At 37.0% G+C, this 19,137-nt stretch overlaps 1 protein-coding gene and 1 long non-coding RNA gene across 4 annotated transcripts in view; one reads left to right on the top strand and one right to left on the bottom strand.

The window, feature by feature from the left end:
* hdac5 (histone deacetylase 5) overlaps positions 1 to 14,601 on the top strand; it is a 198,102-nt gene extending 183,501 nt beyond the window's left edge. For all 3 annotated transcript variants that reach the window (XM_049476086.1, XM_022668032.2, XM_022668031.2), the window contains 11 exons: positions 355 to 404; positions 1,801 to 1,908; positions 2,055 to 2,110; positions 2,213 to 2,300; positions 3,648 to 3,767; positions 3,899 to 3,996; positions 5,228 to 5,346; positions 6,521 to 6,654; positions 6,860 to 6,944; positions 7,293 to 7,449; positions 8,524 to 14,601. In XM_049476086.1, coding sequence (XP_049332043.1) covers positions 355 to 404; positions 1,801 to 1,908; positions 2,055 to 2,110; positions 2,213 to 2,300; positions 3,648 to 3,767; positions 3,899 to 3,996; positions 5,228 to 5,346; positions 6,521 to 6,654; positions 6,860 to 6,944; positions 7,293 to 7,449; positions 8,524 to 8,563 — 1,055 coding nt within the window. In that variant the 3' untranslated portion in view covers positions 8,564 to 14,601. The remainder of the gene's footprint in view (positions 1 to 354; positions 405 to 1,800; positions 1,909 to 2,054; positions 2,111 to 2,212; positions 2,301 to 3,647; positions 3,768 to 3,898; positions 3,997 to 5,227; positions 5,347 to 6,520; positions 6,655 to 6,859; positions 6,945 to 7,292; positions 7,450 to 8,523) is intronic.
* Positions 14,602 to 16,182: 1,581 nt separating this feature from the next.
* LOC125799417 (uncharacterized) lies at positions 16,183 to 17,980 on the bottom strand. The gene is made up of 4 exons (XR_007438320.1): positions 17,446 to 17,980; positions 17,246 to 17,335; positions 16,508 to 16,759; positions 16,183 to 16,406 (listed from the first exon to the last, which is right to left on the bottom strand). It is a non-coding gene; the product is annotated as an uncharacterized LOC125799417 (long non-coding RNA).
* Positions 17,981 to 19,137: the final 1,157 nt, after the last annotated feature.

Here is a 19,137-nt window from a genome sequence, read left to right as displayed (position 1 = left end):
GGAGTATTTTTAGGTTCTAGACGTTCCTCCCCCGCCTCTGAGTCACCAGCAGAGAGTGTGTGTGTGTGTGTGTGTGTGTGTGTATGTCTTGGGCTAACAGGGATCAGCTGTGGGCTTGTGGCAGAGGGCCGAATTCTGTTTCTCTGTGTGTGAATGTGTGAGGAGATTGTGTGCAGATGTTCTGTAGAAGTGTCTAAACAAACTTACACAGAAATGTAATATTAAGAGAGGAAATTAAAGAGTTAATGTAAAGAGTTAAAATGTATAAATGCTGTTTTACTTTTTATTTTTTAATATAGACTGTGTTTTTATCCATGGTTTGATCAATTGCTGTGACTTTTCTTTTTTTTTTAGGTCCAATCAGTCAGAAGATGTATGCTGTTCTACCCTGTGGAGGCATTGGGGTGAGTACAGTCCAACTATGCCTGTCTGACCCTCCGTCACCAATTCATCATTCATCTAATCATAAATCCATCCAACCATCCAATCATCAGTCCGACAATACATATAATCATGAACCTATTTGTCCATTTACACATCCATCAAACCATCCATACTTCCAATCCAATCATCAATCCATCAATCTCCCCATACATTCAATCACCAATCAGTCCGTCCATCAATTTATCTATGCAACCATTCATGTCATACATCCATTCATCAATCAATTCATCCAGTTATCAATCCATTTTTCAGTCCATATATCAGTCCCTCTATTCAATTGTCGGTTCTTTTATTCATACAACCATTGACACAGCAAAACAACAATCAGGCCATCCATCCATCCACCAATCTGTTCTTCCATGCTATACATTCCAACTAAACATCCAGTCAATCCAGCCGTCCAATCACTGACCCATCGATTCTATCATCATTCCCTCTACTCAATCAACAGCCCATTTATCCAATCACCAATCCATTGATCCATACATCTGTTTGTACATCCAATCAACAATTCATCAACTCATTCATCCAGTAATCAATCCATCCATCCAGTGAATTTCATTAATCCATACATACATTTGTGCATCCAATCATCAGTTTATCTTTTTTTTAATCATCAATCCATCTTTACAACCTATCATCATTTCATTAATCTAATTATCAATTCATCCAGTCAATCCAGCCATCCAATCACTGAGCCATCCATTTTATCAACACACCATCTACTCAATCAACAGTCCATCTATCCAATCACCAATCCATTGATCCATACATTTATTTGTACATCCAATCCACAATTCATCGATCCACCTATCCAGTCAATTTCAGTCTACTTATCCATACATGCATTGATACATCAAACCAATCCATCTTTATGTCTAATCATCAATCAATTCATCCAGTCATTAACTCATCCATTCAACCGCCAATCTCTCTTTACATCCAATTATCAATTCATCCCTCTAGTCAACAGTGTATGTCACATTTATGCATATATGCATCGGTACATCATGTTAATCTGTCTATCCATCCATCCATTCATCCATCCACCAATCTGTTCTTCCATGCATCCACCTGGACATCCAGTCAATCCAGCCATCCAATCACTGACCTATCCATTGTATCATCACTGCCTCTACTCAATCAACAGCCCATCCATTGATCCATACATCCATTTGTGCATCCAATCATCAGTACATCTATCTAATCATCAGTCCATCTTTACATCCAATAATCAATCCATCCATACACCAGTTCATCCATCCATCCTCACGCTGGTGTAATCACTGTAGTTGTAATGTTGTGAGGCTGCAGTAATGTTGGGTCGATGCTGATGCTGGTTGATGGCTCCTGCAGGTGGACAGTGACACGGTGTGGAATGAGATGCACTCCTCAGGCGCTGTGAGAATGGCGGTGGGCTGCGTCATCGAGCTGGCCTTTAAAGTAGCAGCTGGAGAGCTAAAGGTACCTCACTCATCACTTCATAACAGACAGGAGCATTTTCACATTTTCACTCCTATAGAACTGTGACCTCAAACATCTGCACTTCTGCAGAGTTTAGCCTCTTTCCCCTTTTTTAATCCCGCCTCCTTCATCTTTCTGTTCAACAGAACGGGTTCGCGGTGGTCCGTCCTCCCGGGCACCATGCTGAGGAGTCCACAGCCATGTGAGTGGTGTGTTTTAGAGAGGCATAGATCTCATAGTGCTTATAGATGTTGCAGATTGATCAGCGGTTTGACTCGGCTTGCTTGTGTTTTTCTGTTTTTAGGGGGTTCTGCTTCTTCAACTCAGTGGCCGTCACAGCCAAGCTGCTCCAGCAGAAACTGGGCGTGGGAAAAATCCTCATCGTAGACTGGGTGAGAAATAAGGCTCAGAATTACTGATAATGTGGACAATAAACCTGCAAATAATTTATTAATAACTGCACCAGCCCAGTACTCAGTATATCATATTATATTATGCCTCATGATGTTTTTAGATTTTTTTTTTCTGGAAAATAAAAGAGACCACTTAAAAATGATGAGTTTCTTTGATTTTACCAATTTGAAAACCTCTGGAATATAATCAAGAGGAAGATGGATGATCACAAGCCAACAAACCAAACTGAACTGCTTGAATTTTTGCACCAGGAGTAAAGCAGCATAAAGTTATCCAAAAGCAGTGTGTAAGACTGGTGGAGGAGAACATTCCTAGATGTGTTTAAAAAACAGGGTTATTCCACCAAATATTGATTTCTGAACTCTCAAAACTTTATGAATATGAACTTGCCTTCTTATTTCATTATTTGAGGTCTGAAAGCTCTGCATCTTTTTTGTTATTTCAGCCATTTCTCATTTTCTGCAAATAAATGATCTAAATAACAATATTTCCGTTTGAAATTTGGAAGAAATGTTGTCTGTAGTTTACAGAATAAAAAAACAATGTTCATTATACTCAAACATAAACCTATAAATAGCAAAGTCAGATAAACTGATTCAGAAACTGAAGTGGTCTATTCTTTTTTTTCTAGAGCTAATGCTAATAAATTAAAAAGAATTTAAAATAAATGCTCAAGACATGCTGTTCTTTAATCTAGGCTACATGTCTAATGTTTCTAGTTTTGTGATTGTTGTAAAAATACAAAATATATATGTACAAATACACAAAAAACATTTGTAGTTCTATTTTAAGTGTAATTTACTTTAATTTAATACTGCTTGTCCTTTATTTTATTATTTTAAATTATTTTTAGAGTTATTTTATTATTTCTGCCATCAAAAAAAATTAAATATATATAAATATGTATAGAATGTGTATTAAACAAACTTTTTTTTTAAATCAATCAATAATGTATATATATATTTTTTTAAATATTCAATTTATTTAAAAAATTAAGAAGCAAGGTTGAGTTGAATTATTACCTTTTCAATTTCATCATTCATCTAATGGCATTATTTAATCAACATTATTACTTATCTTCCCTATAGGTTAAAATTAAGTTTCAATTGATAAAAATATATCTATAAAAATAAATAAATACAATAATTGATATCACACACACATTTGTACAATCAGGTCAGACTTACAGTAGGATCAGATCTTGTATTCTTTTTCTTTCCTATACTGATCATAAATGGGGGCTGCGTATTTAAGGTCTGAAAGAGAGAGAATGTCAAAGTATGCTAAAAAGAAATTACAATAAGCTTAAGTGTGCATTATTACAGGATATTCATCATGGTAACGGGACCCAGCAGGCCTTTTACAACGATCCCAACGTGCTGTACATCTCCCTGCATCGATACGATGACGGCAACTTCTTCCCCGGCAGTGGAGCTCCTGAAGAGGTGATCTATCTCATTTAAAATGTAAACCCTCCCTGATTTCTCCTTTCCTAGAGACCTTTCATTCGATTTCACAATGAAAATCTCTCTCTCTCTCTCTCTCTCTCTCTCTCTCTCTCTCTTTCTGTGTGCAGGTGGGCGTGGGGCCAGGAGTGGGCTTTAATGTGAACATTGCCTGGACAGGAGGAGTGGAGCCTCCCATGGGGGATGTTGAGTACCTCACAGCCTTCAGGTATCACCATTTGATTACTGTATGTTTGCACTGTTATGCAAAAACCTTATATTGCCATTTTTTTTTTCTATTTTTTTGTTCTGATAAAATGTAAATGTGGGCAGTTTTCTTTGTGTTTCATGGCGAATAAACCAACAAAATTGGTCAATAATGTCTTAGAATAAAATATTTTTAGAGTGACTTCAGCTGAGATGTAAGAAGGGTTTTATCCTACTGCTGTAAAATTATATTTTGGAGAAATAACTTTTTTATTTTTTTCACAAAAACAAAATATCACGATTGATCCAAATACATTCACACTCGTGATGGTATAACTCAGTGGTAGAGTATTTAACTGCAGAACAAGAGGTCCCTAGTTCAAATCTGGGTGCCCCCCCAATGTGCCTGTTCAGGTGAAATGTATGTGGTTGGTGTGGTGCAGTGGATAACACCATCGCCTGCCAGTGAGCAACCATGTGGAAGACTGGGGTTCAGTTCCACATCTGGATGACTATGCTGTGCTACACCAATAACAGTCATTGGGCAAGACAACTAACTAACTACAGTGGCTCATCTCTGTAATAGGAATAACCTGTAAGTTGCTCTGGATAAGAGCATCAGCTAAATGCCATAAATGTAATGTAATGTAATGTAAATATAAAGAAAGACAAGGTTTTTCACTAATATTACAGAGGTGGGTCAGTGTAGTGTTAGTAGTTTTTCCCAATGGCTTTTACTGGTGTAGTGCAGCAAAGCCACGCAGGAAAATAATTAAACCCCTTTCTGCCACATGGATTAGTAGCGCCCCAAAAAGACGGATGCCAAGCTGGCAACTTTTTTAAGCACTGGTTAACTATACATACAGGTAGCTAGGTAATTTATCACAGCCACTAACATAGTTGGGAGGAGCATTTTAATTAATTTCAGTTAACTTCATCGAGTGTTCAATTTCTTACTTGTCAGCTCTTGCCACTGTCTTAAACTGGCAACCCGTGTGAGCTTTGCGTCTGGGTTATCAAGGCAGCTGGTGTTTGAGAAATGATCTGGACTATGTTGATTAATAACACCATGTTACAACATGCTAACGTGAACTGTTATCAATCACCGAAGAGGAGAAGATGGGTCACAGCCATATAAATATATAATAGAGACCAACAGTTTCTCTTTATATTGAGTAGTATCTCTAACTCCCTTACTTGGATGATTCCAGAATTAATTTTTTAGCATGCTGTTTCTCTGTGTGTTTCTACAGGACAGTGGTGATGCCCATTGCTAACGAATTCTCCCCTGACGTGGTGCTGGTGTCGGCTGGCTTCGACGCCGTTGAAGGCCACCAATCCCCTCTTGGCGGCTACAACGTCACCGCTAAATGTGAGTGAACTCTCGAGGACCCTGTCCATGCTCAGATAGATACAGTGTGCCCATGTTTACTGTTTGGGTTGTGTTTACTATTTTAATGGGAATAGATTTTATGTAGGAACTGTTAAACACTGGCAGCTCTTTTCAGGAGAGCTTCAGCCAGTATTTTCTTACTGGAACCGTGTGGTTGATCATGCTAATCTGTTTGGGTTATAACCTCTGGACCTGCCCACCACCATTTCCTCAGTCCCATTTCCAAACCCTGGGTTGCCAGGTATAGAGCACTCCAGCCATCTCAAAATCTTAATGACCAGAGACAGAGTAAAATGAGTTCGACAAATGGAGAGTCCAGAAGAAACGAGAAGACAGATGACAAGCTGGCTGAGCGTCAGCTATGGTTAGCTAACCAGGTCATTTATCACAACCACAAGTGTAGTAGGGAGGTCATTTTAATTATTATTAATTAATTTCACCATTAAATTTACCATTTATGCTATATATAATTTGGACTTGAGCGACATGTCTGTTCATTAGTGCAGCAATGTGGTTGTGATAAAGGACCTGGTAAGCTAACCAAATATACAGCTCTAGGAAAAAAAATAGGAGACCACTTGAAATTGATTAGTTTGTTTGCAAAAGCAGTGTGTAAGACTGGTGGAGGAGAACATGCCAATATGCTTGAAAACTGTGATTAAAAACCAAGGTTATTTTACCAAATATTGATTTCTGAACTATTAGAACTTGTTTTCTTTGCATTATTTAAGGCCCCTGCTAAGATTGACACCCGTTTTGCAAGACTTTGACTCTGCTGTCCTCTGCTGGTGAAAATGAGCATTACATCACATGACCAACAGTGCCAATGACATCGCTAGCCCTTTTCAGGAGAACTCAAGCACCCCTAAAAGTGATTTTAAACAGAAGTGTGTCTCAGATAAGCTCAAATATATTAAAATCTTAGAAAGTAGATCATTAAGCTGAATTTTAAGAACCGAATATCAGCAGTCTCCCTCTCTCCTCTGTGAATAGTAATCTACTTTCTGTCTGTCTGTGTGTGTGTGTGTGTGTGTGTGTGTGTGTGTGTGTGTGTGTGTGTGTGTGTGACCAGGAAGACAGCCATGGGTATTGTAGCAGGTTGGCTCTCTAGTACTTTATACATGTCTGATCCCAGCATGCTCTTCACCCACAGGTTTTGGTCACCTAACCAAGCAGCTGATGAAGCTGGCAGGTGGGCGCGTGGTCTTGGTGCTGGAGGGGGGTCACGACCTTACCGCTATCTGCGACGCTTCTGAATCCTGCGTGGCGGCTTTGCTTGGAGACGAGGTGCTTGTCAGACCCCTGTAGCCTTACCTCAGCCAATGAGATGTCTCGTCTCAGATCACACACACAAACAGTGACACAATAAACAACAGTACACACATTACACATCTGTGTAATCTATATAATCTGTATAAACCATATGCAGAAGGTATGTGACATTTACTTTAATTTCTTCTTTGTGTTTGTGTGTGTGTGTGTGTGTGCACAGTTGGATCCACTGCCTCAGCCTGTGCTCCAGCAGAAACCCTGTCCAAAAGCCACAGCCTCCCTTGAGAGAGTCATTGAGATTCAGGGTAAGTAAGAGAGAGAGTGAAAGAGGGTGAGAGAGGTGCAGTTTTTTTTCAGTTAGGCTAAAACCTTCAAAAGAGAGCACTTAAAAATGAATTAAAAATGAAAAAAAAAAACCTCTGGAATATAATCAAGAGGAAGATGGACGATCACAAGCCATCAAACCAAGCTGAATTGCTTGAATTTTTGCACCAGGAGTAACGACATAAAGTTATCCAAAAGCAGTGTGTAAGACTGGTGGAGGAGAACATGCCAAGATGCATGAAAACTGTGATTTAAAACCAGGTTTATTCCACCAAATATTGATTTCTAAACTCTTAAAACTTTAACTCTCTCTCTCTTTTTATCGGTAGGTAAACACTGGTCCTCGGTGCAGCGGTCAGCCCCCACAGTGGGTCAGTCTCTGCTGGACGCTCAGCGGCGGGAGAAGGACGAGGCCGACACTGTGACGGCCATGGCCTCCCTCACCGTGGACACGGAGCAAACAGCAGCCTCCTCACAGAGCAGCAGGTAACAAAAGAACTGAGATTTTAGATATGCAATATATTAAGCAGATACTTTTGGCAATATTGTGTATCTATCTTTCCTGCCTTGTATATCTGAAAATGTCCACAGAACCTGCCTCTTAAAGGGAAGAGATTGGAAAACAATTAAATGTGCACTATTGTATCTTAAAAAAAATATAATATCATTGAAAAGTTACTTTTTCAGTAATTCAGTTTAAAATATGAAACTCATATATTATGTAGATGTTTTAAACACAGAGTGATCTATTTTAAGCGTTTATTTCTTGTATTGTTGATGATAATGGCTTACAGCAAATGAAAACCCAAAAATCTGAATCTCAGAAAATTAGAATATTATATAAGACCTATTGGTATTTTTTGCAGTGTGGGCAGTGTGCCAAGTCCTGCTGGAAAATGAGATCCACATCTCCATAAAAGTTGTCAGTAGCAGAGGGAAGCATGAAGTGCTGTAAGGTTTTCCGGGAAAACAAAACTTCACTGACTTTAGACTTGATAATAAAACACAGTGGATCAACACCAGCAGATGACAGACATGTCTCTCCAAAGCATCACTGATTGGTGGAAACTTCACACTAGACCTCAAGCAGCTTGGACTGTGTGTCTCTCCACTCTTCCTCCAGACTCTGCTCCCTCGATTTACAAATGAAATGTAAAATTTACTGATGATCAGTGATGGTTTGGAGAGACATGTCATCTGCTGGTGTTTTCCCGGCAAATCTTACAGCACTTCCTGCTTCCCTCTGCATCTGACAACTTTTATAGAGTTGCGGATTTCATTTTCCAGCAGGATTTGGCACACTGCCCACACTGCCAAAAGTATAGTACCAATTGGTCTTACAGAATATAAAAATGTCTGAGATACTAATTTTTGGGTTTTTATTGGCTGTAAGCCATAATCATCAACAAGAAAAAATAATAATAATAATAATAATAATTTATGAGTTTTTAATTTTTTAATGATATTTGAGATGCAATAGTATAGTAAGGAAAGAAAGTAGGACTTGTTCACTACTGTACTTAAGTACTAAAATACTGTATCTGTACTCCCATCCCTCAGGGCTGCCGAGGAACCAATGGAGGAAGAGCCTGTGTTGTAGGAGGAAACACTCCAGCCTGAATCACCGTGGTGACCTCAGTGTGTGCACACCCGCTCGGCTACACCCGTCATCCCTCGAGTCACGCCTCCTCTTTCCTCCACCCAGCTTTTTTGACCGGTTCCCTCAGCCCTTCGCTCTTTTCTAGGTGCTTGACGGACGAACGGACAGACGGACGGACACGCGCTCGGTCACCTGACCTCTGCGTTCCCCCCTGAAACCTGCTCAGAACAGGCAACACACCTATACACCACACACAACGGCGGCAAAGGGGGAGCGGGCGGACATCCGGACAGGACATCAGTCCATCCGGAAGCGAGACTTCTTTTTTAATTTTGTGATTTTTCTCGGGAGGAAGGCCTCGGTTTGATTTTTTTTTTCTTCTCCTTTTGGTGGAACAAGGAAGCCAACAAAAGAGAGAAAGAGAGAGAGAAGGAGAGAAAGAGAGAAAAGGAATCGAGAAGGATATACAAAAAAAAACTACATAAAAAAAAAAGACATGCAAACAAACATAATCGCTCTGGGATGTTGCAAAGCTGCAGCAGCAGGAAAAGAGAACGAGAGGATGGATGGATGGATGAATACATAAAAAAAGCTACATTTTACAGGACATTTCCCGTACTTATATTCTTTATATACTTTACGGAAAAGATGTTTAACATGGAAAAAGCCAACAAGCAGCAAAAATAATATTTTCACACAGACACACATACATTTAAAAAACACACACAGAACACTCTAAAACTGAAACTGAAACTGTTGGGACTAGCGCGCTGAAACTAGCTCTTCTTTTTACGTTGGATTTTATTTTAAATATTTTATTTTTCACTTTTTTTTGTTTGTTTCACGAATGTGAGAACCTCTTTATTCCCTGTCGTGTCTGTCGTCGGGTTCGTACACTCGTCCGTTTGTACAATAAATATCCTGTTCGGGGAAAAAAGCACACAGACATATATGACTATGATGAACATGTACAGGAATATTATATATGTATTTTGTTGTGGTTTTGTGTGTGGTGTACAAACACACTCACACACTCATACACACTCACACACTTATACACACAAACACACACACACTTTGTATTCCCTTTAGAGTGTTTTTTTTTTTTTTTTTTTTTTTTTGGTGCTCAAAAGAGGGGCAAGGTATTCGACGACGAATTCGCTACTTACTTTTTTTTTAACACAGAAAGGAAAACCCATGAATGGAGTGGAATACAGGGGTACAGGAGGACGCGTATTTGACTCAACTACAACTACCATGTGCACACACACACGTACACACACACACACACACTTACATTCTCACATGTGCATTGACTGAAGGAGTGTGGACGGAAATACGTGGAACGTTTTTTTTTTCTTCAGTATTTTTTCTCTCTGAGAAGGGAACGCGGACGAACACTGAAAGAACTCGGTGCCTTTTATACTAAAAAATATATATTTAAAAGACACACACACACACACACGATCCAACACCACCATACTGCATCGAACATTCACAGTAATATAACTCTCGTTTGTTTTCGTTCGTTCGTTTTGTTTTATTTCCTGTTTCCAACTGCCTTAATTTTTTTAAGAGAGCGCCGTTCTACTTTTCAACCTTGCTTTTTATTTTGTTCGTTTTGTTTGTTTTGGGTTTTTTTATTTTTAAGCCGATTTTTAAGCAGATGTAGAGCACAGTGGGGACCCTCCCGGTCTTCTTTTTTTTTTTTCGTCCTTTTATCTTGTCCCTCACTCGTCTGTCTTTCTTTCTTTCTATTTCTTTTTTTTTCAGGGTGTACATGGTAAAAGGTCGACGTGTTGACCTTATGGTTGACCTTAAGCCTTTTTATTATTATTTCTCAATATGGAATTAACGATAATAATGATGATGATGATGAAGGTGATGAAGATGACCAACCAACTCTTGTCGTAATTTTTTGTTTTGTTCTGTTTTGTTTTGTTTGTTCGTTCGCTTGGGTCACTCACTCACTTTTTCTTCTTTGTAAATAACATTTCGGCCTCTCTTCTCTTTCTTCGGACGTCTTTGCGACTTCTGCGGTGATTTTCCACGAAGTTTTCTGAGGACTTTAAAACTTTTAAAGTGTTTCGCTCACTTTTATATATGAAAAAAAAATCGAAAATCTTCTCTCTCTCTCTCTGTTGTTTATTTTTGTTTGTTTGTTTGTTTTCTATACAAAAACTTTAGAAAGAAATGAAAGAAAAACGACTCTCAGTGTTAATCTGCTCGGTGGTGGATTTGGAGTGTGATGTGCTGGGTGCAGTTGTTTGTTAGTTGTTGTTGCTGTCGTTTTTTTATTTTTTTTATTTTATTATATATTTTTTTGTTGTTTTTTTTCTTCACCCCTTTTCTTTTCTAAGTGACGTTGTTGTGTGTCGTGTCACTGCGCGATGAATGTGGCATCAGGGTTTTTTTAAGGGCAGATGTACAGATTTTTTGTTCCTTAAAAGAAAACAACAAAAATACGGTTTGTTACATTTAAACATTTTTTTTTTTTTGTAATGTATTACTTATTGTTATTATTACAGGCAATAAGGTCAAACACCACTTTGGCTTTGAACACTACACACACACACACACACACACTGATACACACACACTTCTGCAAGAATATCGGCCACTCTCATTGCCCACTGGTATAGCTTTACTCCTTTGATTATTTTTGCACCAGATAAATTTTATTTTCATAAAAAAAAAAAGTTTTGAAAAAAAAAAAAACTTGTTGACGGTTTTGTAAGCGTACAAAAAAAAGAAGGAGTGGGTAAAGCGCTTGCTGTTCACTGACTTTACCTTTAAACAAGACAGCGGACGCTCTTCTGCAGGAAACATTCGAAGTGTCTCTTTGGGCCAATTTCAGTCCAGCCTTCTCTGCGAAGAAAAAAGAAAAAACGCGAGCGCAGGCATTTTCTCCTGCTCTGATTCTCTAAAAAGAAGAAAGAAGTTTTATTAAGGGAAGAAAAACAAATTAAACAAACAGAAACAAAACAAAACAAGAAAAAAAAAAACAGTTAAATACCGTTTTGTTTAGTTAAGTTCAGACAGTGGCATGTTTGTAGCTTCAGGGCTGAACTTGGCCCGAAGATATTGTTGCAAATATACACTCAAACACACATATACACACACACATATATATATATACACATATATATAATATACTTTAAGACAACACTGCTGTGAGACGCAACTCTAAACTCGACTCTAAAATCTTCGCTGTAACGTAAAAAAAAACAAAAACAAAAAACAACCTTGTATGTCTGAAATGGCAGTGGATTTTTTTAAAGGAAAGTGAACGTGAAAAGATTTTATCCTAAATTACGTCAAAACTTTTTTGAAACAACAAAAAGGTACAAAAAAACAAGGAAACAGACAGACTATATATATATATGTATATGACATATATATATATATATATATATATATATATATAAACATATATAAACAGCCTACAGTACACGTACCAAAATTTGGTCACAGGGAAAGAGAAGCTTTTTTTTTTTTATTCCAGCACGGTCGCCTTTGATCAGGTCTGGGTCTCGTCTGGTGGTTGACGTTCCCGGCTCTTGTTTGGGTTTGTTTTATTATAATAATAATAATCCTCGTGTGATTTGTGACAGACTGATTTTCACAGCCAGGTGGGGACATAAAGGAAAACAGTTGAAGCGAAAAGCATTTCTCGACTCTCCCTCCTTTATTTATTTGGAGTCGTAAATGAGCAGCGTGCAGGATTCTGGATTACGGTTTCAGGATTTTGGATTCAGGATTGGCGAGGGTTTTCTAGAGCCTTGAATAATCGTCTTCTTGTAAATCTCTTTGGAATACTTGTGTTGGTTTCACTCGGACTCAGCCTCACAGCCTTTTTGCGGGCAATAATAATTTATATCTGTTTGTTGCACAACTCTAAAGCGAAGTTATGGCCAGTTTTCTTTCCATCATCCTCCGTCCTGCTCAGAGAGAACAGCAGTGTTAACGATTAACCAGTTTTTGACGCATGTCGTTCACGTCGTGGTCATTGGCGGCAGTTTCTTGTTTGTTTGTCTGTTTGTTCGTTCGGTTGTTCGATCGTTTGTTTGTGGGTGGTTGCTTGTCGTTTGTTCCTTTTCTTTGGTGTTGATCATCAGCTGTTCCATTCACTTAGTCGGTGGTCTTCTTCTCTTGGAGCACATGTGCCCACCCTCCACACACACACACACACACATAGACACACCCTTTGTGAGTATGGTAGTATGGTTGACAATATGGTAATAGGGATTTTTTTTTTCATGTCAGTACACTGAAAAAAAATGGCTTTTTGGTTCGAATCCCATTCATCTAGCTTGCCATCAGCTACCGGAGCCCTGAGAGAGCACAATTGGCCTTGCTTTTTCTAGGTGGGAACAGTCGATGGCGCTCTTTCCCTAAATCACTTCAAAGGGTGATGTCGCACAAGCACAAGGCATCTGTGAGATGATGTATCAGAACCGAGTCGCTGTGCTTTACCCTCCTGGTGTGTTGGGGCATCACTAGTGATAGGGGGAGTCCTAATGAGTGGGTTGGGTAATTGGCTGTGTAAATTGGGGAGAAATATGGGAAAAATGATTTTTAAAAAATCGCTTTGATTGGCTGTTGGTTTTACATTTTAAAAAATGCTGGTATGACCCAAATCAATTACATTTGCATAATGTTTTTTAAGCTTTCTAGAATGCCTAATTAAAAAGTCCTGTACACATGGTATGATACAGTATTGCAATTGTGAATGTAATACGATTGAGACGAGAAATCTGAATCATGTTTATTAATTAATATTAAACACTTATAAAAGGAAAAATGACAATACATGGACCAATGGAAAACAAATCGAGCTGATTCAGGCCACCATATCATAGCATTTAAAGTGCTATGATATATACAACTACAATAAAAAACTTGTGTCTGTAAGTATGTGTGTGTATATATGTGGGTATATATAGGTGTGTGTGGAGGGGGAAGTGCTATGGGCTCCACTGTTTTGACAGTAACTACCGCCACCATGTTTGGCAGCTGCGTTTGGTTTGGTTGTAGGTAACTGAGCATCACGAGCATTCTGTGCAGAGTTTTTTATTGGCTGTGTGTGTTGGTGGACAGTGAAAGACGTTTAAAAAAAGGCTTTTTCCTTTCTTTTCTTTTTTTTTCGTAAATTTTCTCTGGTCCGAGACGTGGCCCTTTTTTTATTTAAAAAAGGGGCCTTTTCTTTCTTTCTTTCTTATTTTCTTTCTTCAGAGTGTTGACCGAACGCGTCAGGCAGACAGGAGAAGCAGTGTGTTGAGTTTTTTGGGGGAGTTTTGAGGAATGTGGTCCTGAAACACATCCACAGCAACTGTTTCTAATGACTTTTTTCTTAAAATAATGTAAAAAAAAAAAAAAGACAAAACAAAAAAAAAAGAGGCAACAATATGAAGAGGGCCTTAAGGTGGACACTGGGAGACCTCTTTGTGTGTAAAAGCTTATCGACATTCACCGTTGAAGATCAGCTTTGTTGTCGCCGCCACACTATTTTGCTATTCAGTAAATATGTATATTTATTGATATTTCATATGTTGTGTATATGTAGTGCCCTATGATCGTCGAGGTTCAGAGTACTTGTATATTTTTTGACTTTTTTCGAACGAGAGGTTGTCTATTCAGTCGTCCCTCCATTGCTCTGGTGTTCTCCGTCGCCACTCTTCGTGATTGGATGTTTGAATACGTGACCGTCTTTTAACCTTACATTTTTAATATTCTCTCTCTCTCTCTCTCTCTATTTCACTCTCTGTCTGTCTTTCTCTCTTTCTTTCTTTCTTTCTTTCTTTCTTTCTTCTGGTCATATTGATATGCAGAAGTTGAAATTATGAAAAAGCACATTCCTTAATTTTTCTTGTGTTTCTCTTTTGATGCTTTCATGTTGCAACAATACAAAAGGTGTGTATAACTAACTGCTACACACGTGTATATAGAGTGCATATATGTGTACACATGTGCAATACACGCTATTTGAGCAATCTATTACTGTGATTATAATTCATTAAAATTGCTGTCCCTTTGAATTCCTGCCTCTGATCTTCTTTACTCTCCACACACACACACACACACACAACCACATGGCTCTAAAATAATATAATAATATTTTATGGTATTTTTGTGATAACAATATTCTTGGGAATATGGCAAAACACTGAATTGAAAAAAATATTGCTTAAATTTTATTATTAAATAAAATGTTGTTATTGCACACAATATGGCACACCCCTAACAGAGATATTAAAAAATAAACAAGAATTTTATCAGACTTGTAAAAGTAAACGCAAATGATTCAGAATGTCATGAAAAGTTAAATAAATTATACTGGACAGATATAATCTCTATAGTCTCTATTAAATAAATATTTATTGATTAATTAAAGGCCTTTAGCTAAGACAAAACCCAACAAAGAACCCCACACATTAAACACCTTATATAATAGCTGTGGGCATTTGGTATTTAGTGTTATAAACAGGAACCATCTCTGGTTTTAGTTAAATAACTCACAGACACACAGTTGTAGTGATTAATTTTACTTTATTGATTTTATTTACAAGATGTAAAGAAAGGATGGGGGAGAGGGTAGGATGGGGGAGAGGGTAGGGCAGGGTGGGGAGAGGGTAGGATGGGGGAGAGGGTAGGGCAGGGTGGGGAGAGGGTAGGATGGGGCAGAGGGTAGGATGGGGCAGAGGGTAGGATGGGGAAGAGGGTAGAGTGGGTGGGGGTAGGGTAGGGTGGGGAGAGGGTAGAGTGGGTGGGGGTAGGGTAGAGTGGGTGGGGGTAGGGTAGGATGGGGGAAGAGGGTAGGATGGGGGAAGAGGGTAGGGTGGGGGCAGAGGGTAGAGTTGGTGGGGGTAGGGTAGAGTGGGTGGGGGTAGGGTAGGATGGGGGAAGAGGGTAGGATGGGGGCAGAGGGTAGAGTTGGTGGGGGTAGGGTAGGATGGGGGAAGAGGGTAGAATGGGGGAGAGTGTGGGGAAGGTGAATTAAGAAAGAATATTAAAAAAATTTAAGCAATCATCCTTAATATATACATTATATATATTATGTCGATTATATAAACTCTGATATATATATATATATAATAAAGTCTGATATATATATAATACAATCTGATATATATATATATATATATATATATATATATATATATATATATATAAGATGAAAGCTGATATATTATGAACTATGATATATATAATAAACGCTGATATATATATAAAATCTGATATATATTATGAAATCTATGAGAGTTCATTATATTTATATAATATAATAATATATGAACTATGATATATATAATAAAATCTGATATATATATATATAATTAAGTATGATATATATAATGAACTATGATATATATATAATAAACTCTGATATATATAATAAAATCTGATATATATATATATATAATAAAATCTGATATATATATATATATAATGAAGTATGATATATATATATAATGAAGTATGATATATATAATGAAATCATTATATTTATATAATATAATAATATATATAATGAAATCTATCAGAGTTCATTATATTTATATAATATAATAATAATATATATAATAAATATCCTCTATTTATCTATCCTAAAGTGCACATTTCTCATGTGTGTTCTTACATCTACACAGCGACCAGAGACATATTTGTGGGGGAGGTTTTATATAATATAAACATTAATGCTGAACCTGTGGATTTATTTAAGAGCCAGTTTTAAAGAGTGTACCTATTCTTTCTTAAATCTTTGTGTGCTGACCTTTGTTGTGGGAGCTCTTTCCTCCTCCAGCTCCAGAACCTACAGATCCTCCTCCAGGTCGTCCTCGTCCTACAAGAGACAAAGAAATGCAGGAGTTTCCCTAAAGAGCTGCAGACCAGCAATCATTTGAAGACAGAGTGCTGACAGCAAGATCTATTCTAAACTCTTACCTGCGCAGGGAGCTCTTCCTCCAATTCAGGCTCTGTAAAGCCCAGCCACTGAGGATGCTCCTCTTCCGTAACCAGCAGGACCGGACGATCCAACCTGCACAGAGGAAAAATGCAGACCTGAATGCCGGGCTGGAGGTTTATGTCGGAGCTGTTCTGAATAATAATGGTGGGTGAGAACAGTCCTGTGTTTCCCAGGCCGTGTGACTCTGTGTAGAAGCTGGGAGTGAGGTTTCCCAGCTGTGCTTCCTGGCACTGTCCAAGAAAATAGAATAAGATCCTTTATTATAATCCTTTTTTAGTCTCACAATGGAGAAATGTACAGTTTTACAGCAGAACGGCACAGCAAGGCACACAGAAGCAGAAAGATGTGGCCGGTTAAGTATTAACAATTTAAACATCAATAAAAACTAAAAATATCAAATATATTTGAAGAATACTTCCATCAACTGCTCATGAAAACCCCCTATTGAACATGTAGATATTCCACATTAATAAAATTAGGATACAAATGTTAAATTCAGTGTGATAAGGTGTACACTGTATGTGTGTGTGGTCTACTGTGAATACAGGCAGTTAATTTTACAGATGCAATGTAATTAAGGGTGCCAAACACAGAAAATATGGGAACAGTGGCAAAAAAGCCTCAACTGAATACTGATTACAACAGAGGAGTCTTTTTTGGTGCTGTGCAAATAATTCTTAATGCTCGTTTGTTTAAGAAACAATGCACATTTTTACCCCATAATTAGGTGAACCCCATGTGTCCTCTTCTCCATCACGGTCCTGGCTACAACCATCGCCCCACAGCTCATCGTCCAGGCAAATACACTAGAAGAAACAAAGGTAAATAAATAAATAAATAAAGAGTTTCCTAAAGAACTGTAGATGATGAGGAAGAGGAAAAGGCAGAGATAACAGGATTAGCTGCAAACTCGTACCGGTGCATCTGGATCAGGGGTAAACTCAGGCAGAGAAGGAGGAGTGGGAGGCCTCAGGATGGTGATGGGATGGACGAGGGTGTTGGGGTGCCCTGCAGGGGTTGATGCAGAAGCCACCTGCAATACAAACACATGCAAAATGTCTTTTTTTCAGCCATTTTCAAAAACATGCTTCATCATCATTTACAAGCATCTGCAGAACTTATTTTATATATGTTTAACAGCATATAATAGAAAATAGTCACAATGTGTGTTCTTATGCTAAAAAAGAAACATCTGAAGCATAGGATTCCCACTTAAAACAAACAGTAGCTGATGGGTCTTCCTGGTGATGAATTTGTTTTTTTGGTTGAATTGGGGGGGTCGGTCCCCACACCGCTTTTAAAACCTGAAAATTAAACAATTATTAATAAAACAATACAGACAATAAAACAAGTATCAGATAAATATTATAATACAATACAATCAATTTAACAATCAAAATAAAAGAGTAAACTGCTCTGTGGTGTAAAAGATGTCGAAGTTTCTCGTCTGTTTAAAGATGCTGCTGCGCTCCCGCTCACAAACACTTTAAATAAAAACAACAATCTCCGGGCCGAAAGACGCCGCGCGCTGCGCAGGCTCCGCCCACTTTAGGAAAAAATAAAAGGATAAAAAAATATTAAATAATGTCCTTTAGCTAAGCCTAAAGAAGCACTGCGACAGATTTTCTGTCTGATTATCTTTTTACTTATTATTACTAAAGATTTTTGTTCTTGTTATATATGGGCCGTTTTGTGGTATAAAAAAAAAAAACGAAAAAAACTAAATAAGAATACTGTTTTTACTATTTTTACTAATTTGTTTTTTAAAAATTTTGTTTGGTACTTTTTTTCTTTATATATTTTTACTTTTTGATTATTTTATAAATATTTTTATTTATTTATTTATTTATATTATTTTTTCTTTTTTCTTCATGTTTTACTTTTTGGATTATATTTTAGGCTTTTATTTTTGGATTATTCCTTCATATTTAAATCTTCGGACTATGTTATTATAATATATTTATTATATATGTATTTCTTCATATATTTTAATTTAATTAATTTTTTTTTATATTTGTTTATTTTTGTATTATTGTTTTTATGCTTTTTTATTTGTGGATTATTTCTTATATTTTAGTTTTTGGATTACGTTTTTACTTAAAAAATACTATATACTATAAATATATAAATATAAAAAATAAATATAAAAAATATTTGAAGAAATCATCCAAAAATAAAAATATATTAAGTAACAAAACACACATAAAAACATATGAAGAAATAATAAAAAATATATACATATATAATAAAACAATAAAAAAATCATTTTTTTCTATTACATTTTTTTTATTATACATTGTGCTGAGCATTTCTTCATACATTTATTTACATAATATGTTTTACAAAAAACGGCCCATATATAACAAGAACAAAAATCTTTATTAATAGGTAAAAAGACAATGCAAAGTTTTGTCCATAAAGAAAGAAAGATCTGTTGCAGTCCTACTTACGCTCCAACTATAGGACATAAATATTTGAAACAAAGTTTTTTGTGTTCATAAAGTGAAAAATAAGGAAATACGAAGAAATAATATGTATAAAAATGTATAAAAATAATAATCCACAAAGTGTATGTACATGCAAAAATATTTTGCAACAATGTATGAAT

This window comes from Astyanax mexicanus, chromosome 3 (genome assembly GCF_023375975.1).
Source record: "Astyanax mexicanus isolate ESR-SI-001 chromosome 3, AstMex3_surface, whole genome shotgun sequence".
Lineage (NCBI taxonomy): Eukaryota > Metazoa > Chordata > Actinopteri > Characiformes > Acestrorhamphidae > Astyanax > Astyanax mexicanus.
This window is presented reverse-complemented; position numbering and strand designations above follow the sequence as displayed.